This window comes from Hippoglossus hippoglossus, chromosome 15 (assembly GCF_009819705.1).
Source record: "Hippoglossus hippoglossus isolate fHipHip1 chromosome 15, fHipHip1.pri, whole genome shotgun sequence".
Lineage (NCBI taxonomy): Eukaryota > Metazoa > Chordata > Actinopteri > Pleuronectiformes > Pleuronectidae > Hippoglossus > Hippoglossus hippoglossus.
The window spans coordinates 10,634,400-10,657,193 of NC_047165.1; the positions used below are offsets into that span (position 1 = coordinate 10,634,400).

The following is a 22,794-nucleotide window of genomic DNA, read 5'->3' on the forward strand; positions in this document are numbered from 1 at the left end:
ACACACGCACACACATGCACGCACACACACACACACACATGCAGACACACGTGCAGCCCCCTCGCTGCCTCCACCGGTCTGTTCCTACACCTGTTCAGGCCTCCACTAGGGACATGTTAATTCATAGGCATTAAAAAAGCCAATTGTTTGCACAACCGATAATCTATTAGCCCTCAGGCAGTGTGTGTCCACTCTTGCCTTGCCTAGGAATGAGAAATTCTGGCTTGGACCGGATAGGCCTCCACTTAATCTTTGAGCATATCTATTTTCTTGCCAGTCCCCTGATGTTGTGTGTAGTCTAGTATGCAGTCTTACAAAAAATACAATATTATTGAGTTTTAAATGCTGTTCAGCCCTTCAGAATAAAATACAGCTCAGCCACAAATGTATTTATATATCTATGTACTGTAAAATATTAAATGTGTGGTGGTTAACTGATGGTATCGTGGCAGAGAACCACAAAAATAACTTCTTTTCCTGCCTTTTTTTTTCTTCTTATGATATAAAACTGAAAAGAACAGCAGCACTGATGCCTCGCCAAGGGGGATTACACTTGTATGACAGCTATATAGGATATCTACAGTACGCCTGAGCATGTTATGAAATTGAGATGCAGCTCTGTGGACGTATGGTAAAACATAGGGCATCAGAAAGCTGATTGAATCACAACACTTGCCCTGGCTGCTACACAACATAACAAGTCACTGGAGACAGCGCACAGAAACACACTGGGCTGCAGCGCTGTCATAAACGCCATCCTCTTCACACACAGGAAAAATAAAAGTGGGAGACGAGTGATGGAGAGAATTAAAAGGATGGGAAAACAAAGGAAGTCTTGTGTCTCCCTTACCTTCGTCTCGTTTCCTCTTCTCGCCGTTGGAGCGGGGGATACCCAGAATGCCGTTGATGGAGTAGGATCCTACGGGATCGTTGGAGGCGCTGGACACAGGGGGGGAGGCTGTGCTGGGCACTGATGAAGAGAGCTGAGTTAGTGTGTGTACAGTATGTGTGTCTGCATGTGTGCGTGGATCATTTGTGTATTCACACAGGTGCATGTTGCGGGAAATGGGTAAATACATGCAGGTCTTCATGTTTTGGTGTTTTTTCCTCCTGCTGTAAATCTGTGTGTGGCCTCGGTCTTGCTCACCTATGGTGTGGCCGGGCGTGGAGAGCGGCGTAACAGATCCGTCGGGGGACGGGTGGAATTGCTGCTGGACTTTGGTGCGGATAATCCTGGTGAAGCGAACAAACAGACACGGATCAATCAATTCTGCTGCCAGAGCATAGAGATTTCACACCAGCCCCTCGCATCCGCCCCGGGACACTTAACCACGGCACATCGCGTCCACTTTACACCCGTGCATGTACTAGTGCTCCGTCGTTTGGGACGCTTGTATCCTCGCACTCGGGCCCTGTCACAACTAGCCAATCTTGGGGGGCCTTAGGGGCAATCTCTCAGCTCCTGTGTGCAGCTGAATAGTGGCTGCCCCCCGAGATTGTGGATTCAATCTAGTTGGATTCTGAGGTTAGAAATATGATAAAGTCCCCACACCAGTAAGATGTGATGTGGCGGGAAAGTCTTCATTGCACTTTGGTCTGAATGATCTTGCAAACAAAGCATGAAATCACATCAATTCACCTCAATGATCAGCTTCACTGGCTCTACCTGGCCAACTCTAATAATCTCCCTCTACCGCTCCCCTCTCCCTCGTTTCTCCTCATTCTCTCTCTCTCCCCCTCCATCCCTCAACCCTGATCTTTCACTCCTCTCGCTCCCACCCTCGTCCTCTTTTCTCATTTCTGCTCTATAGTGTCCAGTGTGCTCTCTGTTTTACTGTACTTTACAGCGTCTGTCTCTCTCACCCTGCTCTTCTCTTTATCTCTTTTCTTTCTCTCTTCATCCTCCGTTAAATCCATTTCTGTATTTCTCTGTCACCTCGCTGGTGTCTGTCGCAGACTGACGACCACAGCTTATTGACTGGGAACTCCGGGAAAGAAAAGTTGACGAGGCAGAGAGGAACAGCGGATGCAAATGTAGATCTATAAATTACATGTTACAGGAAAGCAATGACGTCCTATTGGCCCAACACAAGACCACCGCCACATCCAGCATCTTGTCCTCTGTGGTTCTCTTTGATTATAAAACGTGACACAATCATATCACAACTTTAAAGACGATAGAAATTAGAGACCATATAGAGAAAATAGTAATTTAGTCATTTTTTCTAAAAACAGGAGGGTACAATGGGATTTACACAATCTCAGCTCTACTTCTGATCGCATTACATCAAACCACAGTGCGAGAGGATTCAATAACGTGTGAGAGTTGTGTACTGACAGGAATCACCCTCTCGCTGGAGAGGTGTGACAAAAACAGACTTTAACAGACTGCAAATGAAGCGATTGACGTTCACATGCAGCACCCAGCAACGAGCCATCAACTCTGCGTCAGGCAGCGATGGGGTTAAACTTCCTCGGGGCAAAAAAAAAAAAAAAAATGTACATCAAGACTCTTTTCATTCCCCTCAGTATCTCACGCGTCCTCTACACTCTCTCCTTCAGGCGGGGTAACAAAGGCAAGCAGCCTCCTCCAGAAAACACACATCAATATTTTATTTGAATTTCTAACATCTCACCACAACAGTTATCTGACCTCATGACTCGAGGGAGCCTCATAAATTCAAGGACTTTGTTTCGAGTCTGTGTTGTTGATATTGAATAAGCAGTTTGGATGGGTGAATTAACGACTTTGGCGCTCGGCCGTTGTGAAGGGAGAAAAAATTCCCCAAAGAAATATTAAAATGTGGATCAATATGATTGAAAGCCACTTAGGACCCAATGGGTACGCCTGTGTCCACTGGGCATGGTGCAGCGGCTGGAAACTCCTCTCTGCGGCAACAAAACAAAGTGCAACCCAGTATCTGTGTAATCTTTAATAATTCATGCAGGGAAAATGTGTTTAAAGCCAGGACATCCTCTTTAGTCTACAGAGCAGAGGTCAGCCCCTTAACCACAGAGACCACCAGGGGTCCACTGCCTCCGTCTCCCCCTCCGCCTGCCTCTTTTTACTCCTCTTCTTTGCTTTCTCCCTCCGCCATGTCTTTCCCAATCCTCTCTTTGACAGCAGCAGCAACACGATTAATTGAATATTGTTTTTAAAAGAAGCCTGTAATGTGAATGATACAGGAAAGTATCACTGGAGATAACACAACACCTCAAGAACACTGCTCATTTTACTGCAATAAAATAAACATCAATTAACTCGTCTTCACGTCTAACGGGCTTTGTGGAAATGAAAGAGTGAAACCTGGTGAGTGTCAGGTTGTGATTTGTGAGGTCAAGCTTTACGAAGATGAAATGCAGATTTGTGCATCGCCACAAGCTTTCATGTTAATGATTAACGCACAGGCCAAATTAGTTTTAAAGGACACAATTTCTCCTGCACACGGCTCAAATATGTTCTCTAACAGTAAAACCATTTCACCGACACAGTACCTGTTTGAGTGCATTGCCCTTGGGTTTCTGAACAACAGGTTAGAACAAAGAGTGGCACCAAAAGGACCTGTTGAAACCACAGTTTTCCACGGTGGCCCAATTTTCCCTTTCTCTCTATTTCTCTTCCTCTTTTTTTTATATAAAGATTCATCCATCTCCTCCATTTAAAGCTGGATGTGTTATGAGACTCTCTTCAGCTCATTAAAATGTAATGCCGATGACCAGCTCTCTGGAACAGTGCCTCCTAACCAAAGTTCATCACTCGCAGGCACTGGGGGGACTTTTTTCACTTTGCACTCTGCAGCAGGCAGTGCTGGGGCTTTTTTTTTTTCACCCGGCGTCCTCTGTCTAAAGACACTTTGTCCACTGCTGTCCCCGCTCCATCTGGGGAAGGGGAAGGTGTAGGGTGTCTGTTAACAGAAACTCTTTTATACTCCAACTATCCATTTTGGGACTATATATTTTGTATTTTCTATGGAGTTTTCAACCTTTATTCTACACTATAATAATAATAATAATAATAATAATAATAATAATAATAATAATAATAATAATAATTATAATAATTATAATAATAATATACTATATAAGCTAAATAATAATAATATTAATGTACGCTAATGGGTTGCAATCTCCTGCAGGTTCTTGAGTGTATTTTTATTTGTCATGAAAGGTAATGTACAATAACAGTAATAATATTAATAATATTAATAATAATAATAACTGTGTATGTTTTTAATAATTAAGAGTGAAATTGTGCTGTGTTGTGGCTCCACATTCACCTCAGTGTTGGGGAAACAGAGCAATAAAGAGGCTGCCTGCTGCCGCCTCTGTCGCAGTGTGGTCCGCGTCTATTGAACGACTTTGTTGGGTATTTCCCTGCGCCTCTGGATCTGGTTACGCGGTATTGATCGGTTTTTATCGAGACAGATGTGATTCTCCGTGGCCCCATGCAGCCTCCGCCTCGGCTCCCCCACCTCCTCCATGTGCAGGCAGTGTCGTGGAGGGCCGCACAGGGGATTGAATTGCACTTGTGAGACCACCCCGGTTATATAGGCTATATGGGGCTCGGCTGGAAATGACTATAGTTCAGACCTCGTCTGTGGAGATAAAATGACTATCTGCTTATTTCAAAGCTGATTTATCCCATTTAGGCGTGGCGCATGACACGACTCCCCCCACTCTTATTTCCCTTTTGAATTTTTTTCACACTCAAACATTGTCTCTTACACATTTAGGAAAAATCAAATAAGGAAAGTGTGTTTCAGGGAGATTTTACGCATTTTGGCCCAATTTGGCACAGCTTTTTAAACATAATAAAACCAAACGAAATCAGCTTTTTCCACCTACCTGTTGATGGAGGAGACGCTGGGGACCGTGTCGTTGTCGCAGACGCCCTCAGCCAGTAGCCGGTCCCTGATCTCCCAGGCGAACATGGTCGGGTTCTGGCGCTTGTAATCTGCTATTTTATCCACCACCTTCGGAGTTGCGACCTTTGGTTTGGAGCCACCGATGACTCCGGGTTTAATACTGCCGGTTTCATAGTACCTGCATGGGGGGGCAGAGTGAGTGTTCCTGAATGGATCCATCCTAGATCCAACAATCAGTGAGTCAGCTGTCTGAATGATGAGAGGCCGACCTTCTGCACTTATGTAGGTCAGAAAATAATAATTACCTACAACAAATATGTCTGCGCGTAATCTACATTTTGTGTTGAAGTGTGCTGTTGTATGGGCCTATTTTGTGTGTGTCAGCTGGAAGGTGAACAGAGCGGATTTCCAACGAAAAAGCAGTGTAATAAAAAACAAAAAAACACACAATATAAGCAGTGGCACGGACAGGACCAAAGGACAGTTTTATAGTTTTCCAGTCTCCATGAGCTTATACAGTAGCATGCACGTATATATATACATGCCACCATGACCTATTGGTAAATGTTGGTGACAAAACATTCAGTGTGTGTGAAATGAAAATACCTCTGAAATGCCTTCTGATAGCTGAAAAAAATATATTTCAAAATATTATCTCACAGCATTTGTGCTCTGAAGTAAAATGATGTAAATCTAATTTATCATTTTACACTCATGGAAAAAAATATATTTCAACTTAAAGTCTGTGTTTATGGTTATTTTTCTCCATTGGAATATGATGCTCAGATGTGAGTTTAACGTGGTTGTAAGTAATATTAAACTCAGGCCTTTATTTGAAACACAGTATTTTCTTTATCACCTATAATTTTTAACACAGCCTCCAATTCTAATGGGATATTTTTTTTTCTCTTTATGTTTACCTTTACTCCTAAAATGTATCTTTGGAATATGGTGATTTTTATTTTTTGTGAGGCTGAGAGTGATGCAGAGAAAATCTCGGACGCAGAACTGCTGTGTTCAAGCAAAAAAAAAAAAATAGAGAAAGAAAGTAGAAAAAAAAATGACCTGCCTACATAACCGATGACTGAGGCTGAAATAGAGCTGGGTGCGCATATACACGAGCTATAGAAGATTGATGTTTGACACACATAGGGCTGTGTTGCAGTGGTGCTGGATCCCCCCTTTTACCTGCCGAGGATTTTGCTGACACAGCCGTGACTGACCCGTAGCTGTCTGGAGATGTCGCAGGGCCGGACGCCCTGGTGGGCCAGCTCCACGATCCGCTGCCGCACCACGTCCGGGAGGGGTCTGCCGTTCACGAACACCCCGCCGAGCTGGTTCACACCGCCATGCCCTGCGTGGGACACAACAGCAGCACAGGGGGGGGCATAACATTACATACCTGCAGAGGACGCAGCGTCTCTGCACCGAGTGGAGTGATTTTCTTTTTCTTATTACTTTACGGTGAGAATGTGTTTTTTCAATTACAGTAAATCACATTACTGTTTTACACACACACATACACACACATACACACACGCACACACAGTATGATTTACGTGTTTATATGTATTGCCTACATGCGTAAAAGCGCACGCTTGCACATTTACAATTTGGTCAAAAACCTTATATTGTAAAATTTCTGGAAAATATCTCCTACTAGGATTATTGCAATTGTGATTTCATAATTATAATTATAATATTAACAATAAGTTAAAACATGATAGAAATGAAGACAGCCAATGATTAAAAACTCTAAAATTATCGTATTGTGATTATTTTTGCTTTCAAATACACATATTAAAAACAGACTAAAATAAAATAAACATTTTAAAATATACCACAATTAATAAATATTATTAATAATAAAACCCCTCTTCATTGTCTCTTTTGGAATAAACAACATTACCTCCTCCTCTCTCCCTGTACACACTGACTTGGTTAGGCAATATTTTCCAGGAGCATCTCTTCCCCTGCAGCCTAACACATGTCGCCAGGTATTATGTTTCAACCTGTTTAATTTTCCTCGCACAATTGCTGTAAATAATTAAAATGAGCTTTGATAACTCATATTACAAACGCGGATGGTGCGAATGAGGAGGAATAAATAATTTACGCACGGTGCCGGGTCTTCTTTACGCATATCATATGGAGGGGGAAGAAACACACGAGGAAACGCACAGTTACAACTACTGCTTCTGTTTTGAATTCAGGTTTTATTTTTACGCACCTGAATGTGAAGAGTTGGTTAATAAAGTGACACGTTGTCATCCATTTACACACAACGTGCCCTGCTCTCTCTAACGTATGTGTCATTTCACAGGTAATAAACGCTTTGTATTTAAATTCAGGGAGTTTCTATATTTCTCACTTCAGAGTAATTGGAATTAAACATCTTAAATGTTCCTATTTACATGACTATTTGACACTAGAAACTTAAGAAAAAATTAAACTCCTAACAAAACTTTTGAGTGATCCATGTGCACGGAGACAAGCCAGAATTATTATTTTCAAACATATTACTAACTATTATTATTGTTATTTTCTAAGTTGGATTTATTACTTTAAGATATAAAGTAACTGAAACTGATTTAAAACTAGTTTTCTTGTAAACTTTGCCAATTTTCTCCTTTGTTTTCAATGAGAAAAATTAGGATTGGATAACTAGAAATAAAAGTAAAAAACACATTTAATCTCTCGTATTCATAATCTCTGTGTTCATCTTCAGTACTGGAAAAATACGCTGGCAAACATCGAGCCAATTAATGGACTTAAAATAAAACATATCTATAAAAGCCCTTTTTTAACATTTCTACCTGCGTATTTCTTTACATCATTGTCATTGCAAACGCCTTGAAACTCATTTGCCCCATAAGTGGAGCCACAGCAGAGATGTTGGTGTCTGGGAACTAACTCAGAATACTCACGGTGCATCGCCGAGAAGGGGTCTGCTTTGCAGTGAATATCCATGGGATAGCAAAGGAAAGAAAGGTAATCGACTGAGGTCGCCGTTTCGCCTTAGTGGTGCAGCTTTGTAGGGGTAAAAAAAAAATGAGGACTTCTATATTTTTTGGTGTAAAGCAGTCCGTGTGGGGACGAGTCCGCAGCGGCGAGTAACTTCTTGTGCGGCGACTCTAAGTTTTCTCCCCTCCGGTGAAAGTGTGAGGTGAGCAGTGCGCGGAAGGAGATGTCAGGTGCGGAGCATGACCCACGCGTGTGCAGAGCGCACCGGACGCAGCAACATTGGGCTCAAAGCGGCTCACTGTCTGTGTTTACAGGACATCATGAGCGAGGCGGAAAGCTGGAGTAGCTGGAGTGTCCACGGGTCCGCTTTGGAAAATCTTGAGGCCGAGAAAAAAAAAAAAATCCCTCTCTCTCGTCTTGCATGTGACGGCGCGGAGGAGCGGCGGGCTCTGTGGGTTTAATCAGATAGGGGCGGAGATGACAACAACACGGACACACGGCGGAGCGGTGCGTCCCCCTCTCCTCCAGAATGGGCTGTGCCTGAGCAAAGCTTTGGGCTGAGAATGAAACCCCAGCTCGTTGTGTGTCTGTTTCTAAAAGCTGCAGTCCCACAGATCACCCCCCCCCCCCCACCCCTCCTCCCTCCACCTCCTCCTCTATACCTCCATCCCACAGATCCCCGCGCATAGAGATGGATGACTTGTCAGACAAAGGCAATAGATTCCAACACTTTGTGATTCGCCCACGTAAAAACCTGCAGCTCAAATGAGGAGGTCCCTGCATCCGACAGCCAGGAAGGGGAGGGAGACGAAATGGGAAATGATGAGACTTTGGGGGTGAAGAATCAAGGAAATTAAAGGCAGGGGGGAAGAAGAGAGGTAAAGCACTGTCAGGCTGCTGCATGTTGTTTAAAGCGTTGCTATAAACTCAGATGTTTCCAGGACTTGGAGAAACACACGAGGAGAGAGGGACACTCGGGAGGATTTTTTATTGTTGCCACTACTTTTTTTTTAAAGTGACATGAATTAATTTCTCCACATTCTATTGTAAACTAAATCAAAACAAAAATATTTAGACTATTATTTAATTTGTTGCAAACTTGTGGAAGCGACCCAGTAACCCACTTTGTGAGCCTCCTGCTTCAAAATACACAATCTCCAAGATATTATTTGCAAATATGAAACAGAAGAAAACAGAATTCGATTTAATTCAATGCAATTTATTTTTGAAAGTGTGTTGACATTTAAAAAAAATCTTTTTGCATCTTCCTGTTGTTAAATAACGAAAGAAAATAAGACAAAAAAATCTACAGAGTCTTTGCACCGTTTCAATTCACCATGGTTTTTATTTTATTTATTATTATCACACAAGAAAAACTCTGTCTCTTCTCCATGTCAGAAGGGATGGAGGTGTGCAAGGTGAGCCTGCAGAGGGGAGAGTCAGTCAGTATTGGCCATCATCATCATCATCATCAAGATCATCATCACCAATACCATCATCATCATCATCATCCCAGTCGCCGCCTGTGTGCAGCATCGCTCTGTAGATGGCGCTCACACAGTAGGTTAGGCAGCAGCCCGCTGTGCTCCTGCAGGCTGGAGGCACGGAGGGAGGGAGGCAGGTAGGCTGATGCTGCTGAGGTTGGCCGGGTCAAAGGTCGCTGGTAAGCCTACTGTAGCTGAATTATGCACTCTTAATCTCTTCCGGTAAGGGCTCAGTCCGAAAGAAAACACAGAGCGAGAGGGAGAGTGAAAAACACTCAGTCAAAGGAGATTTTTTAAAAAGTGCTCACTATAATTGGCTGCATGAGGTCACCATCAACTTCTGCAAGTGCCATTAACCAGAACACTGTAAAAAAATATGTAACAAATCATGTGCAAATGTACAGATGATAAATGCATCGTGTTTATGTACAGTGATTATTGAAAATAATGTATACAACTGCAGGTTCTTAGGATACCTATTTTTCATGAAAAGTGCTGTACAACAATAATAATAATAATAATAATAATAATAATAATAATAATAATAATAATAATAATAATAATAATGAGCAGTTATTTAGAGGCTTGCTGGACTCCTCCATGACGCAGGGCTCCGTGTTGCGTCCAGCTGCCCTCTGGACAACTTTGAGGACGATTCCTCTTTTTTTTTTTTGTTTCTGCCTTTTTTGGGGAGGGAGCTTCTGGTACAATATGTAGCACCATGGGCTGTAATTTCACACGTCACTGCACTTTTGCCCTAAAGCTGCTGCTATTTCCCCCTCAACACCCCGATTTGCCCCCCGTATGCCTCCCTCTCTCTCTCTCTCTCTCTCTCTCTCTCTCTCTCTCTCTCTCTCTCTCTCTCTCTCTCCCGCTCTCTCTCCTTCTCCCTCTCTCTCTCAGAATGATGCCACGACGCGCGTCCCCGTGTCACAGCATCACTACAGAAAAGAAAACATAAACCGTGTGATAATTAAGAAACTGTTAGTCCTGACTTCACCCCAGTCACATTAGACCTGGTGCAGTTATTGTTTTCGATTTGCCTGCATTGTAGAATAAAGGAGCTTGGACACAGTCCCATAGAAACAGTTGATTTTCATATCAGATACTTAAAAACAATTTCAGCTCGTTCCACTGTTTATTAAGGAGGTTTAACAGTCACATGTTTTAGGCCTGTTTTTATTTTTCTATAAAACACTAGACATATTATTATTATTATTATTATTAATAAAATCATCATTATTATAAATGATACAAATAATGGACATTTTTTGTATTTTAAGTGTGTTTGAAGTATTGAAGTGTAGAGACAGACAGAGAGAGAGGGAGAGAGGGATGATGAATTTCCTCGGAGGACAAAACAAATCTTTTCCCCCCGTTTCTTTTTGTAACAGGGCCTGTGTTCAGTGCACGTTCACGTCAACAATCGATATTTCTCTTCTTATCTGCCTCGTGTGCCTCTCTCGCCTGTTTGAGACATGTTTTAAGTCTGTGTGCCTTCACCAGCAACCCCTCAGTTATTAAGACAAATATTCTGTTTGCCTTTTAATTTTATATTAGCAATTATATAGTGGAATAAAACAGCATTGGAAGTGAGAATTATTTTATTATTATTATTATTATCATTATTATATTATTATATATTTTTTAACCTGGTGGGGACTTATTGAAATACATTTATACTGCCTGATGTCTCCTGACCTCCAGTTTGGGAGCCACTGCTGGTTTGACTTTGAGTTTAAAAGCAAATTTAAGTTTGCATATAAACTGTGGTAAAGAGAAAAAATAATGATTGATTTATTTTCATCTGTATACATGAGCATTTAGAAAAATAGAAGCAACATCTTCTTGCACTGCTTAGTTTTGCAAACTTCCTCCACCAAAAACATTTTCTTATTCCAACGAGGACACCCAGTTGTCACTGAAGTAAAAGTCAATGTTACATCTCTTATATTCTCAGACCAAAATCTTGTGTTTGATTTACAGAAGAGCTGATTGGATTGTATTTGCACATCAGACACCACAGAGCAGTGGGATGTTTCTCTGCACATCTCCCTATATTCTTTATATTAGTCAAAACACCAGCATCATACCAGGAGTCACTTTGCGATGCCCCACAATGATTTGGTGTCTCCTGACACCCACAGCCATATGGGCAGGCTATGCCAAACTGCAGGATATCAGCTGCGTCCTCAGATTGCTTATTCATGTGCTTTACAACGGGAGCAGATGGATATCAATTTGACTCCATATCCGCGACACCACCGCAGATTGATTTTGTACTTGCTTTTAATTTTGCGATAATTAATTAGATCATTACAACTGTTTTCCATTGATCTTCCCATCTCCACCCAAAATTGAGAGGTGAATTAGACTGAGATCTATGTTTTCAATTACAGCCCCAAGCAGATACGAGGATGTTAATAGACTATCATGTGCTATAATAATAATAATAATAACAAAAATACAAATAATAATACAAATAATAATAATAACAGATTGCATACATATTTTTATTTTGATTAATGACGTTACCTGACATTACAGCAACAGTAAACAGTAACAGTCTGGAAGGAGAGGCACACCACGCTTTGTTTGATCTGAGCATGAAATAATGAAATAAAAATCCAGAGGCTTGGAGCACAGAGCTGCAGCCTGCACACAGTTTGGTCCCACACTGCGCAGCCAGCACATACCTGCAAACAAACAGTGACATTAGAGGCAGAGATCCTTACCTGATCGACCAGCGGCCGTGAGCCATGCTTCTCCCCCTTGTCTAATGGTGCGTCTCCGCGATGCAGCCCAGTAGATCTGTCCGGCCTCCTGCGCTCCCTCCCCGGCTGCGCGCCGCGCTTCTCCACGCTGGTCGTCAGGATCTTTGAGCGATCATCCAAAACTAAACGGTTTAAGGGACAACAAAAAGAGGAAGCAACCCTGCTCCAATGAGCTAGGAATTGATAAAGGTGGATACAAAATAAATAAATAGAAATCAAAGAACACATGCAGCAGAATTAAAAGGGACAGTGAAACTTACCTATGTGTTTGAAAATAATGCAATTTCAGGTTGCAACTTGCTGAAGCTTCAAATTAGTATATTTGAAAAGCACCATATTTCACATTCAGAGGCATGTGTGTCAGAGTTCTCAAAGCTAAACCTCAGTTTGAAATTATTAAAATGTTGTGATACTATTTATGACACTTTGCAACAGAAATAAAATGGAAATTGTATTTGATCTAATTAATTTTGTTTTTTAGTAATTGTCATATGCAGATTTATGACAGCTTAACATGTACTCTCTTTTGCACACACACACACACACACACACACACACACACACACACACACACACACACACACAGACACACACACACACACACACACACACACACACACACACACACACACACACACACACACACACAGAGAGAGAGAGAGAGAGAGAGAGAGAGAGAGAGAGAGAGAGAGAGAGAGAGAGAGAGAGAGAGAGAGAGAGCATCTAAACAACCAATAGAAGTGTGTACTTACTTATTAAGTCTTAATTCATAACAGTTGGCTCAAGAAAGCTTTTTTTTTCAGCTCCCTAATCAAAACAGTGATTTTGATATTGTTCTGTTTTATTGCTCCGCATATACATTTGTTCCTTTACATATATTTTTACATATCAATCATAGTTTTGACACCTCGGCTTTAAAACAGTCATCACAAAGTGCCCTCCTCTCCTCCAGAGATTCAGTCCAGTCAGACACATATATAAACTTTGCAGAGGAAACTTTCTCTGTGTGTTTAACAGTGTGAGCGAATACAAAAAAAAAAGTATAAGGGAGAGTATAAAACTTAGTAACTGGAACATTATCAGATGAATAACCAGTAAAAATGCAATATTACAATATTCACAAGAACGACAGAGCGTGGTAAAGCTATAAAATTCAACATTAAAAGATTATAGCTTCTCTATCGGCTATTTAACAAACATTTTGTATTATAAGGCTCTTTACAGTGCTTGAAGTTCAGGAATGGCAATAGCACTGCCACTGGACCAAGGACCAGTAATGGGTATTATGGAACACTTTATATCTAAGATACTCAGCCAGAAAAGATGAGTTCCTTACTTAAATTCAAACAAGCAGCTCACTTTACACCTGCAGGCTGAGTGTGCTCTGTTTAAAACACCATCGTCATGACGGCTGCACATTATTGTCCATTTTAGCAATTTGGAAACATACGGGAAATATATTACCTCACGTATAATGTGACTGAGAGACAAATATATATAAAAATTCCAGTAAATATGGACTAAAATAGAGTTTTACAATTGTGAATTGTTAGGAATCAGATGCTAGAAAAAATTGGAATTCATTAATTCTATTGTTGCTTTGTAAAATCCCAAAAGAACATGTTTATTCCAATAAGTGGTGCACAATTTTTATAAAGTTTATTTCTGTGTGAAGGCTCCTCATAATAATCTATAACCAATGTTCATTTCTGGTCATTTACAGCAACTCAGCAGCTGGTAATCTTTCCATTGACACACACACAAACTGACCAGTGTGTTTATACTGTATCATTGTTTATTGCTGTGTTTAAATTACCTTTACAACACAGAGCCGACTCTGCCTCGGCAATCTTGACATTAACGATCTTAATAAGCATTTTTTCCCCTCTATCTCGGCGTCGAGGCGACACACTGGGGGTCTGCAGGAACATGGAAATGGGAGGAACCCAAATCGAGTAGCTTAAACGGCTATAAAGCTGTGTGGGCTGTCAGTAATGGAACTTAAGCTCTCCTCAGAGCCGCACACCACATTTACGGGTTATGACCAGAGTCTGCAGGAGAGAGCGACTAGAAATTGAGGGAGAGGGGTGATTTTGCTTGGACGGCGTTGTGTGTGTGTGTGTGTGTGTGTGTGTGTGTGTGTGGGGGAGAGATCTTATGGCATAGTCCATTAGACTGGTCAATGGTATCTGCTCTGTCCAAGATTGCCAGGGGGCTGAGAGGAAGGAAGTGTGTGTGTGTGTGTGTGTGTGTGTGTGTGTGTGTGTGTGTGTGTGTGTGTGTGTGTGTGTGTGTGTGTGTGTGTGTGTGTGTGTGTGTGTGTGTGTTTGTGTGTGCGTGCGTGTGTGTGTGTTTGGTGGAAGGTTCAGGTTAATGTTGAGGTATGCATCTTCAAACCCTCTCTTCCTGTCGCCTCTCCACGGACAGCCAAAGTTCTCACCTGCACTTCCACCCAAAACCCCCACCACACTATACCTGACCTCCGTCGCCACCTCCACACCTCCTCTCCCCCTTTTAAAAATAGCGTCCCAATTGCTCATGAGCTGAACATTAAATAAACTTCCCTCCCTGATCCCCCCCCTCCCTCATTTCTCTCTGGCACCACTTCCCTCTCCTCACTGGTAGGACGCCACTGTAACTCTATGCATTTATCACCCCATGCACCAGCACATTAAAGTCACATGTGCGTATTTTACACAATTATTAATGTTATTACATCCGTGATCAGTATGTGATTGGCCAAATAAATAGTTTGCAAGACATTTCTTCCTCCTCAGAAGGGGGATGCATGGCCGAACTAAGACAACAAAGGGACAATATGTTTCCTGCCTGGTGTCTGGATGGTTTGTTGGAAATCTGGGCTGAGCGACAGCCAGTATCATCATCATCAACTCCTGCCAGCTTTTCATATTTAAAGCCAGCAAGGGTTTAATTACCAAATGATGACAGTGTCATATGGTACCATGATGGCACAGAATGAGGGTGTGTAATGTGTGTATCTGAGTGTGCGTGCGTGTGTGTGTGTGTCTCCATCTCTGTGTTGTGGCAAGTGCGAGAGTGCACACACCTTACATGAAGATAGCAGGTACAGCTGAAGGGCCTGAACAGGGAGACAGACAGCGGGCAGGAGGTGTTGTGGGAGAAAAAAAAAAAGAAAGAAAGAAAACACACAGTAAAACATCTGCAATTTGTTCTTCCTCAGTATTCAATGGGTGCTCATGGATTAAAGATTAAAATCTATTGTCTTGACAGATGGAAGAGAGAGGGAGCGAGATAGAGAGAGGGTACGGAGAGGGGGACACTCATGCACATCCCATTTCCATTTGTATATGAGCGACACAGTTTGGCTAATCACAGTGGAAAAATAAGCTGTCTGCTTGCCTCACTCTGGGCAATGCCACCATGAGCTTTAATTCCAGCTGTGGACGCATTAGAGGCAGAGGCCTCGTTCTGCTGTGATGGGACAGTGTCAGCCTGTATTTGTTTATTAATACTCCGTTGGGAATAAAGCGCGGCGACGCTCTGTGATCAGCGGATTGTGATGCCATTATAATACAGTGACTCCCACCTCGCCAAACCATCAAAACCAGCTGTGGTGACATCAAGAGAAAACACGGCAGAGTGGGACCTCCGAGCTCCCGTAAAGCAGCGAGTGAGGTGTCCGTCAAACTGTGGGTGGTTACAGTATGAAAGGGCTTTTTATCTGTAATTAAAATTTGTCAACGGCTTGTTTGAAATGTAGATAATTGTGCACGGAAAGAGCCCAAGATGCTGCATGGATGAGTTAGAGTTCCTTGTTTAGTCTGTGTGGTCTGCACAGAGAGGGGCTGTGTGTGTGTGTGTGTATGTGTGTGTGTGTGTGTGTGTGTGTGTGTGTGTGTGTGTGTGTGTGTGTGTGTGTGTGTGTGTGTGTGTGTGCGTGCATGAGTGTGTGTGTAGGGGTAATGGTCTGGTCAGTGGAGTGAAGCAGACCACCTGAGAGTTGTTTTTGGGCATTAGTGTGTGTTCTCTCTCTCTCATTCTCTTTCTTGCTCAGTGTGTGTGTATGTGTGTGTGTGTGTGTGTGTGTGTGTGTGTGTGTGTGTGTGTGTGTGTGTGTGTGTGTGTGTGTGTGTGTGTGTGTGTGTGTGTGTGATATATGACACTGGCCATCTGAAGGAGGTGCCTTGCTCTCCCTCTCCGAGCTGCATGAAAGGGAGCTGAGAAGCCTGATGAATTAAAGCCTCTCTTCAATAAAACATCAGAGTCTTTCAGTAACACACGCTTGAGATGCCCCAGTAATTGACTTTTGGACTTTAGGATTTACATGAACCCTCCAAAAGCAGCTTACCTGTGCAGTGATGCCCCTTGAGTCTGCATCCATTCCCTGCTGATGTGGATTTCCATAAACTCACGCAATCTTCGTTTTTTTTTCCATCTCTGATAAATGCAAAACTACCCACTGTAGATAATTTGAGGGATTTATTGAAGTGTTAGAATTTATTTATCTTGAACAGGAAATCGTACTAAATAAATCTAAATCCATTGATACTCAGCACAGTTATATTCTAATAGTCGACTTTCACATTCCACTCAATGGCTGTTTGCATTTTATAGAATTAACATAAGCATTAACATCGATGTTATTTATCTACTTAAAGGGATTTTATTTGCAGTGCAGTCAGCTCAGCAGTTTGTTAATTAATATTTGACATAAACTGCATATTTGGGGGTAAAAATACAAATAAAAACATCTTGTCCTACCACAGAATAAGACCCACACACTCATAGTGAGCAAACAGAGTATATTAGATGTCAAAAACACACATTTGTGACTGTCAGAGCAAACATTATTCATTGCAGTCGGTCAACGCAGCCCAAGAGGTTTTTGTTCTCTCACAGCCAGAACGCAGAAGCTATTAAAGGGGGCAGGACTGCTGCGATGTTCTATTTATTGGTCCATTCCTCACAAGTGTCAAGTAACATTTGCTCCTTATATCCTTCACCATGCAGGAAGTGTGCATCTGGATGCAAATCGGAGGCTGGAATTATAACATCTCACATCAGGTCGCAGTCAAAAACCTAGAAATCTGTGACTTCAGAGAGATGTGGCAGAACAAAGTTATGATTCTCCTCATCTCTCGCAGCACATAATAAACTCTTTAACAAGACGGGGAAAGTAAGAGTGAAGGAAGATCTATGGGAGGGGCAGAGTAGCTTGGCAGATTTAATTAATTACTGCATATTAAAATGTTTGTTTACAGAAGTGAGCAGCTACAAGAGGTCCGATGTTAATTAATTTAAGGCGTTCTTCCCCCCCAGCCTCAGCGATGTGTCACATGCTGCAGAGCTACTCCCTTTGGCAGGGACTCTGCGTCTCATTGGATATCCATCAATTGCTGTAAGGTGTGTAAGAAACAAAGATGTGCGTGCAGAATTTACACCCAATGTTAACATGATTGCATATTAAGATTTCTAATTAGCGGGCAGAAGGAAAAGGTGAAGTATTGGTGGAGTGTGTGGTGCACGGGTGTCCATTCAAGAAAGGCAGCAGTGGAAACAGGAATGTTTGTCTGTGGCAGCGTCTATTTTCTGTTTCCCTGCTGAAATGAGTTTGTTTTCAGCACAGATGCTGGTGTCCAAAGCTCTTGTTGACAGATGCAGCGGCTCGACAAAGTCAGACCGCTTAACACGTGTGCCGCTTCTGCCCGGTCTCCGGAGGTTCCTCTTTGGACAATGATGTATCTAACTTCCCTGCAAGGTCAGCTGGACTGAGTCCAGAACATCACCTGCAATCAATAGTGTGGGTAAAGCAGGCCCAGCTGAATGCATGTGAGGGCAGAGACTCCACTCAGGAACCCACTGTGGGAAAAAAAGGCCTGCACGGCCCATTGCCTTGCTAAAGCCAAACCCCAGCCAGGTTACATGCTTGACACACTGGTGTCTTTAGGAGAGGGGTGTAAAGATGGCAAACATAGAGAGAGAGATAAGAAGATTTTAGCTCTGTGTAAATAATCACAAAAAAATTGATGAGGTAACAAACATTGGGGGCAAAAGCAAAATGCAACTCGAAATAGATACATTTACCATATACCCAGAGATTTTATGCAAACGGCTCACACTGATCGCAGGTAAAATATCCATTCTCTCAGTTGAAAATAATATTTCTCACCTTACAGAAACTAAATAACGATCAACCCCTTAAACATTATTATTTTGATAAATTAAATCTGGATCATTATCCAGATTTGCACTGTTATGAATCAGTTCATAGATGTTAGTACTCAACTGTCATATTATTAAGAAGATCTCTGCAATATTTCTTAAAACACGAAATTGTTGAAAAATGCCCTAAATAAAAGAAAATCCCTGATCCGGATCCAAACCAACATTTCGTGTACTGCTTTTTATAAGTAGTTGGTATCGGTGAGTCTATCACATTTCAAGCACACCATGAACGAGAGGGAGAGACCCAGAGAGACAGTGTTCATTGAGATGAAGAATGGTTGTATATTTGTGGGGATGCATGTAATTATTTCACTTCATAGAGTCATTATTGGCCCTGTTTGCTGTATCAGCAGCTCAGAGTCTCAACATGTAAGAGCACCAGTGTAATGTTCCACTGTGGCAACCTAACATGTGTTTCCACACAAATCGCTCTCTCACCTCTGATCATGATTATCAGACCAGGGCTACAAATAAGGCAAAACATGAAAAAAATAAATAAATAAGGGCTTGATATAAATGTTCTCAATGAAGACACTTAATCTGGTACGAATAAATATCAGGATCTGATGAATTTAAATGTGGTTTCATTCAGGGACTGTTGTGCCCATTGGCCTCCACTGAGTGATATTCCAGTTGTATTTATGCCTTTATTTTGAATGTGAACAGGAAATCAGGGAAATTGGTAAATTGATATTTTGATATGGGCAGCGTCTCAAAACTAAATACTGAATACTTTAGTTAAAAGGTCACGTGTCCTTTCAATTGGACGTACATGACTCCTACATAATGTTGATGTCATGTTCACCTTCATGTTGTCTACAATTAAAGAATTAAAGCCTTTATTTAGAGAAAATATCCAGCCAAGAAATTTGACATTAATCAATAAGACAGAACTCCACCTCTGTCTCTCTCTAATACAAACATACGTACACATTTTTTTCTCTTAAGAATGTGACAAAGAAAAAACAAACCCATTTATCCAGTACACACTTGTGTGGATTCTTCCCAACCTGCCGTGCATTTTTTATTCCTAACTCTCAGCTGCCGACGTGAGCTTCGACTGCTTCCTCAATCAAGAGCTCACGGTAACACAGAGCAGACTTCAGCACTGAAGACACTGATGCCTGGGACACAGTAGCTTGGGAAAGAGGCAGATGCTGCTGTGTTTGGTGTGTGTATACATGTGTGTGTGTGTGTGTGTGTGTGTGTGTGTGTGTGTGTGTGTGTGTGTGTGTGTGTGCGTGTGTGTTTGTGTGTGAACTCCTACTGTAAGTGGGATTTGAAGAATTGGCACAGTCATCTGAGCAGTGCTCCGCATCTCTCACAAACAAATGAAGGCCCAGAGCCTCAAAGTGAGATTGATATCTCTTTCTGAACTTCGCAGCGAATATTCTGAATATGGAGAGGGGTTCCTCACTCCCAGGGGATCCGAAGGGTGCCGCCTATCTTCTCCTTCCTCCACCTCCCCACCAACACTAACAAGAAAAAAAATGGGTACATCTTTTGTGTTCATCAATATTCACTCATTCATCGTGCGTCCTGGCAGCTGAAATGTCGACGAGCATGATGCAATGGATTGGCTAGAAAACCACTTTGTCGCTGCGTGGAGGATGTCTGCAATTGGGTTTGGAATTAAAATAGAACAATCCCCAATTCTTCTGGACCAGAGACAGGGCCATACATTTCACTTAGCGACCGAAAACTTTTCAATTTGTGCACTGGGTCTTCAACAGAACCCAGCCATTAAATAGGTCAAGGATGGATGTGCCCAGGCTGCATTGCTCTCTCAGTCAAACAAAGAAAGTTGGGAGCACGTTTGCAAAAACATCATTTGTTTCACACAAAAGAAAGTGCTTCCAACAAGGGGATTATAGACATATTTAATGCATCGCATAGATGTACGAGCTGAGGTTTTCTGAAGCAACAAGAAACACCGTGCACGAGTAGAAGCTGGCTCCTCTCAAAGCTGGAACCGGAAAGATGAGTAGAAATGGAAAAATTGAATGCCGCTGCACAAGGGTGTCGAAAAGTGTTGGGGACACAAGCGCTCAGATTAAAAACAAGTTTAATGGTCGACAACATATACGTGAGTTTAGGCAATGTGATGGTGGGATCAGCAGGGGGTCAGAGCGGAAAATCTAAAAGGCAAAGGCTATTCGAGAGTCATCAATAGGAGAATATGAGGTGTAAAACCATACAACTGACACTCATCCATATGCATGATATGCACAGCTGCTACACTGTAGATTAAAAAGGCCAACTTCACATGTAGGCCAACTGGAGAACAGTGTCACTGCTACAAAATGTGACAATATAGAAACAACTGAAATGATCGATTTAACAATGTTAGCTGTGCCAAATATAATGAATCCACCTTATCCACCAACTTTAACCAATCACGTCTCATGTTAAGCGTGTATATGCTTTACATATTGCCGTGTGTTGTCACTTTCTCCATTTTCCTGTCCTGCTTTCGTTGTTGTGCTATTTAGACTCATATATCCCAGTTCAGACCGAGTAACAAACTCTAATGGTCCTGATCTGTGGCGTTCGTGAACAAGAAACGTCCTCCGCAGCAGTGAACACAACACACAGCTTTCTACACTATGAGGTTATACACTATGACACTGACGATTATATATATAACAATCTGTAGCATGCATACTGTGGCTGGCTGCCATAACGTACAGGTACACTTACTACATTCTGTTGTAAGCTGGGCTTCTTACAATCTGAACTTTTTTGAATAAATTCTACTATAAAAAGTGAAGGGGACAAAATCTGGTACATCAAAAAGTGCTGTAAATGATCCCCAGTGGAAATGAAGCCACGTCACCCACATTTCCAGCACAATGTGTGGACACAGGAGACAGATCCGTGGGTGGGATTCATCACAGCCAAATATACCGATTATGACCACATGGTGACTTTGACAGAGCTGGCCCTGATCTGACTCACTGACCTGGTCCTGCATGGGTCACAAACTAAGCAAAAGTTTACGACACTGAGGCGGCAGACCTCTGAACACGTCTCTGTTAAAATCTGTCTGCTGGAAATATCTGCCAGGACCGATACAACAAACTGATTTTTAATCATGTGCAACTGATGCTGATTTAACTGATCACTTTCATGGTGGATGAACATAGCTGCTCAGAGCACATGTCCACTCATGGGGTCAGTGATCTGTACCGTTTCAATATTGGTTATATCTCAGTTTTGAATTTTTTCTATTTTGTTGCCATATATTTTAAATCTGTTTTAATAGCAGATGAATTCGGATTTCTACATGTCTTTTGCTAAGGATATTCATCTTTGATATATATATTTCTCTTCCTCTAAAACTATTGTGTTTGCATATGTAGATATATGTACTCGTGCACATGTTTACATCATTGTCAACATGTACGACGGCAGCTAATCCCTTTTTCGTCTCTTTTAAATCACATCCCTCCACGGCAACTTTATAATGATCTCCCTCTGAAAGGTAAATCAATTATACAATGACGACAAAAGAAGCGTTTTGTCATAAAATGGTAATTAGTTTGGGTCCTGACCTCCCTCTTGGCACCGCGACTCCCCCAGCTGAGGACCAGGGCAGGTCCACGGTCCACACTTAACGACAGGCAGGCGTAACACACTGGCTGAGCCTTTGTCTTCATTCAGGGGGAGATGAAGTTCTCGCCGCCGCGTTTATCAATCATGGAGGGGCTCCAGCTGTTCCACAGGCTCCGGCCTGGCTTCAACAGCCGGCCTTACAAATTGTCTGTGAATAGCGAGGAAGAGGGACCCCCACCGCACGCACACACACACACACACACACACACACACACACACACACACACACAACCCACCATGTGCACACAAACAACATTTGCATCAACATACACACACTGCCATGTATTAATGGACAGACCAGCATCACATCACAACATTCACTTTCATTCAACACAAAGACTCGCACACATGCACAGCACGGCACCGTCACAGAAAACACACAAAAGCCTTCAGCGCACATGCAGACGCACTCAAATACAAAATACCTATTGTTCACGCCTGATGACAAATGTTTCTCCGCAGCCTCCTCACAGACACGACCAGCCCTGCCGTCTGCTCGCTGCAATTACAAGATGGATTAACAGCTCTTTCTAACACTGTCATCATCACCTTGCATGCCTTGGAGGAATCAGAGGAGGCTGCATTCCCGAGAATTACGTCCAATTACAGCTTAATGAATGAAGGAGAGACATATACCACTGAACAAATCAGGCGTGTTGAAGCTGCTCTGAATTAACTCCTATAGTTTTGAGGGCACGATTGTTTCTGTATCGATGGCTCAGCGTGTCAGGGATCAAACGGCCCACAGTTTTCAAAATCCTGCGGGTGAAGAATTATGATTTTATGTTTGCATGAATGATCTGTGGGCTTTCGCTGCCATGAAAAGTTACATGTGTCAAGAATACAGATAGATGAACATTGGAATTAGCTGTTCTCCAAGGTCAG

General features: G+C 42.2%; 1 protein-coding gene across 8 annotated transcripts in view; it reads right to left on the bottom strand.

Annotated features, from left to right (window-relative positions):
- Positions 1–8,434, bottom strand: part of pax2a (paired box 2a) — a 30,428-nt gene extending 21,994 nt beyond the window's left edge. For 3 of the 8 annotated variants that reach the window (XM_034609114.1, XM_034609112.1, XM_034609109.1), the window contains exons 1-5: positions 7,793–8,434; positions 6,054–6,231; positions 4,846–5,043; positions 1,148–1,233; positions 851–970 (exon numbers count right to left, since the gene is read on the bottom strand). In XM_034609114.1, coding sequence (XP_034465005.1) covers positions 851–970; positions 1,148–1,233; positions 4,846–5,043; positions 6,054–6,231; positions 7,793–7,835 — 625 coding nt within the window. In that variant the 5' untranslated portion in view covers positions 7,836–8,434. Of the gene's footprint in view, positions 1–850; positions 971–1,147; positions 1,234–4,845; positions 5,044–5,471; positions 5,493–6,053; positions 6,232–7,792 lie in introns of all 8 variants that reach the window. The other 5 variants (XM_034609111.1, XM_034609107.1, XM_034609113.1 and 2 more) reach the window with 3 other exon arrangements.
- Between the last annotated feature and the right edge of the window lie 14,360 nt (positions 8,435–22,794).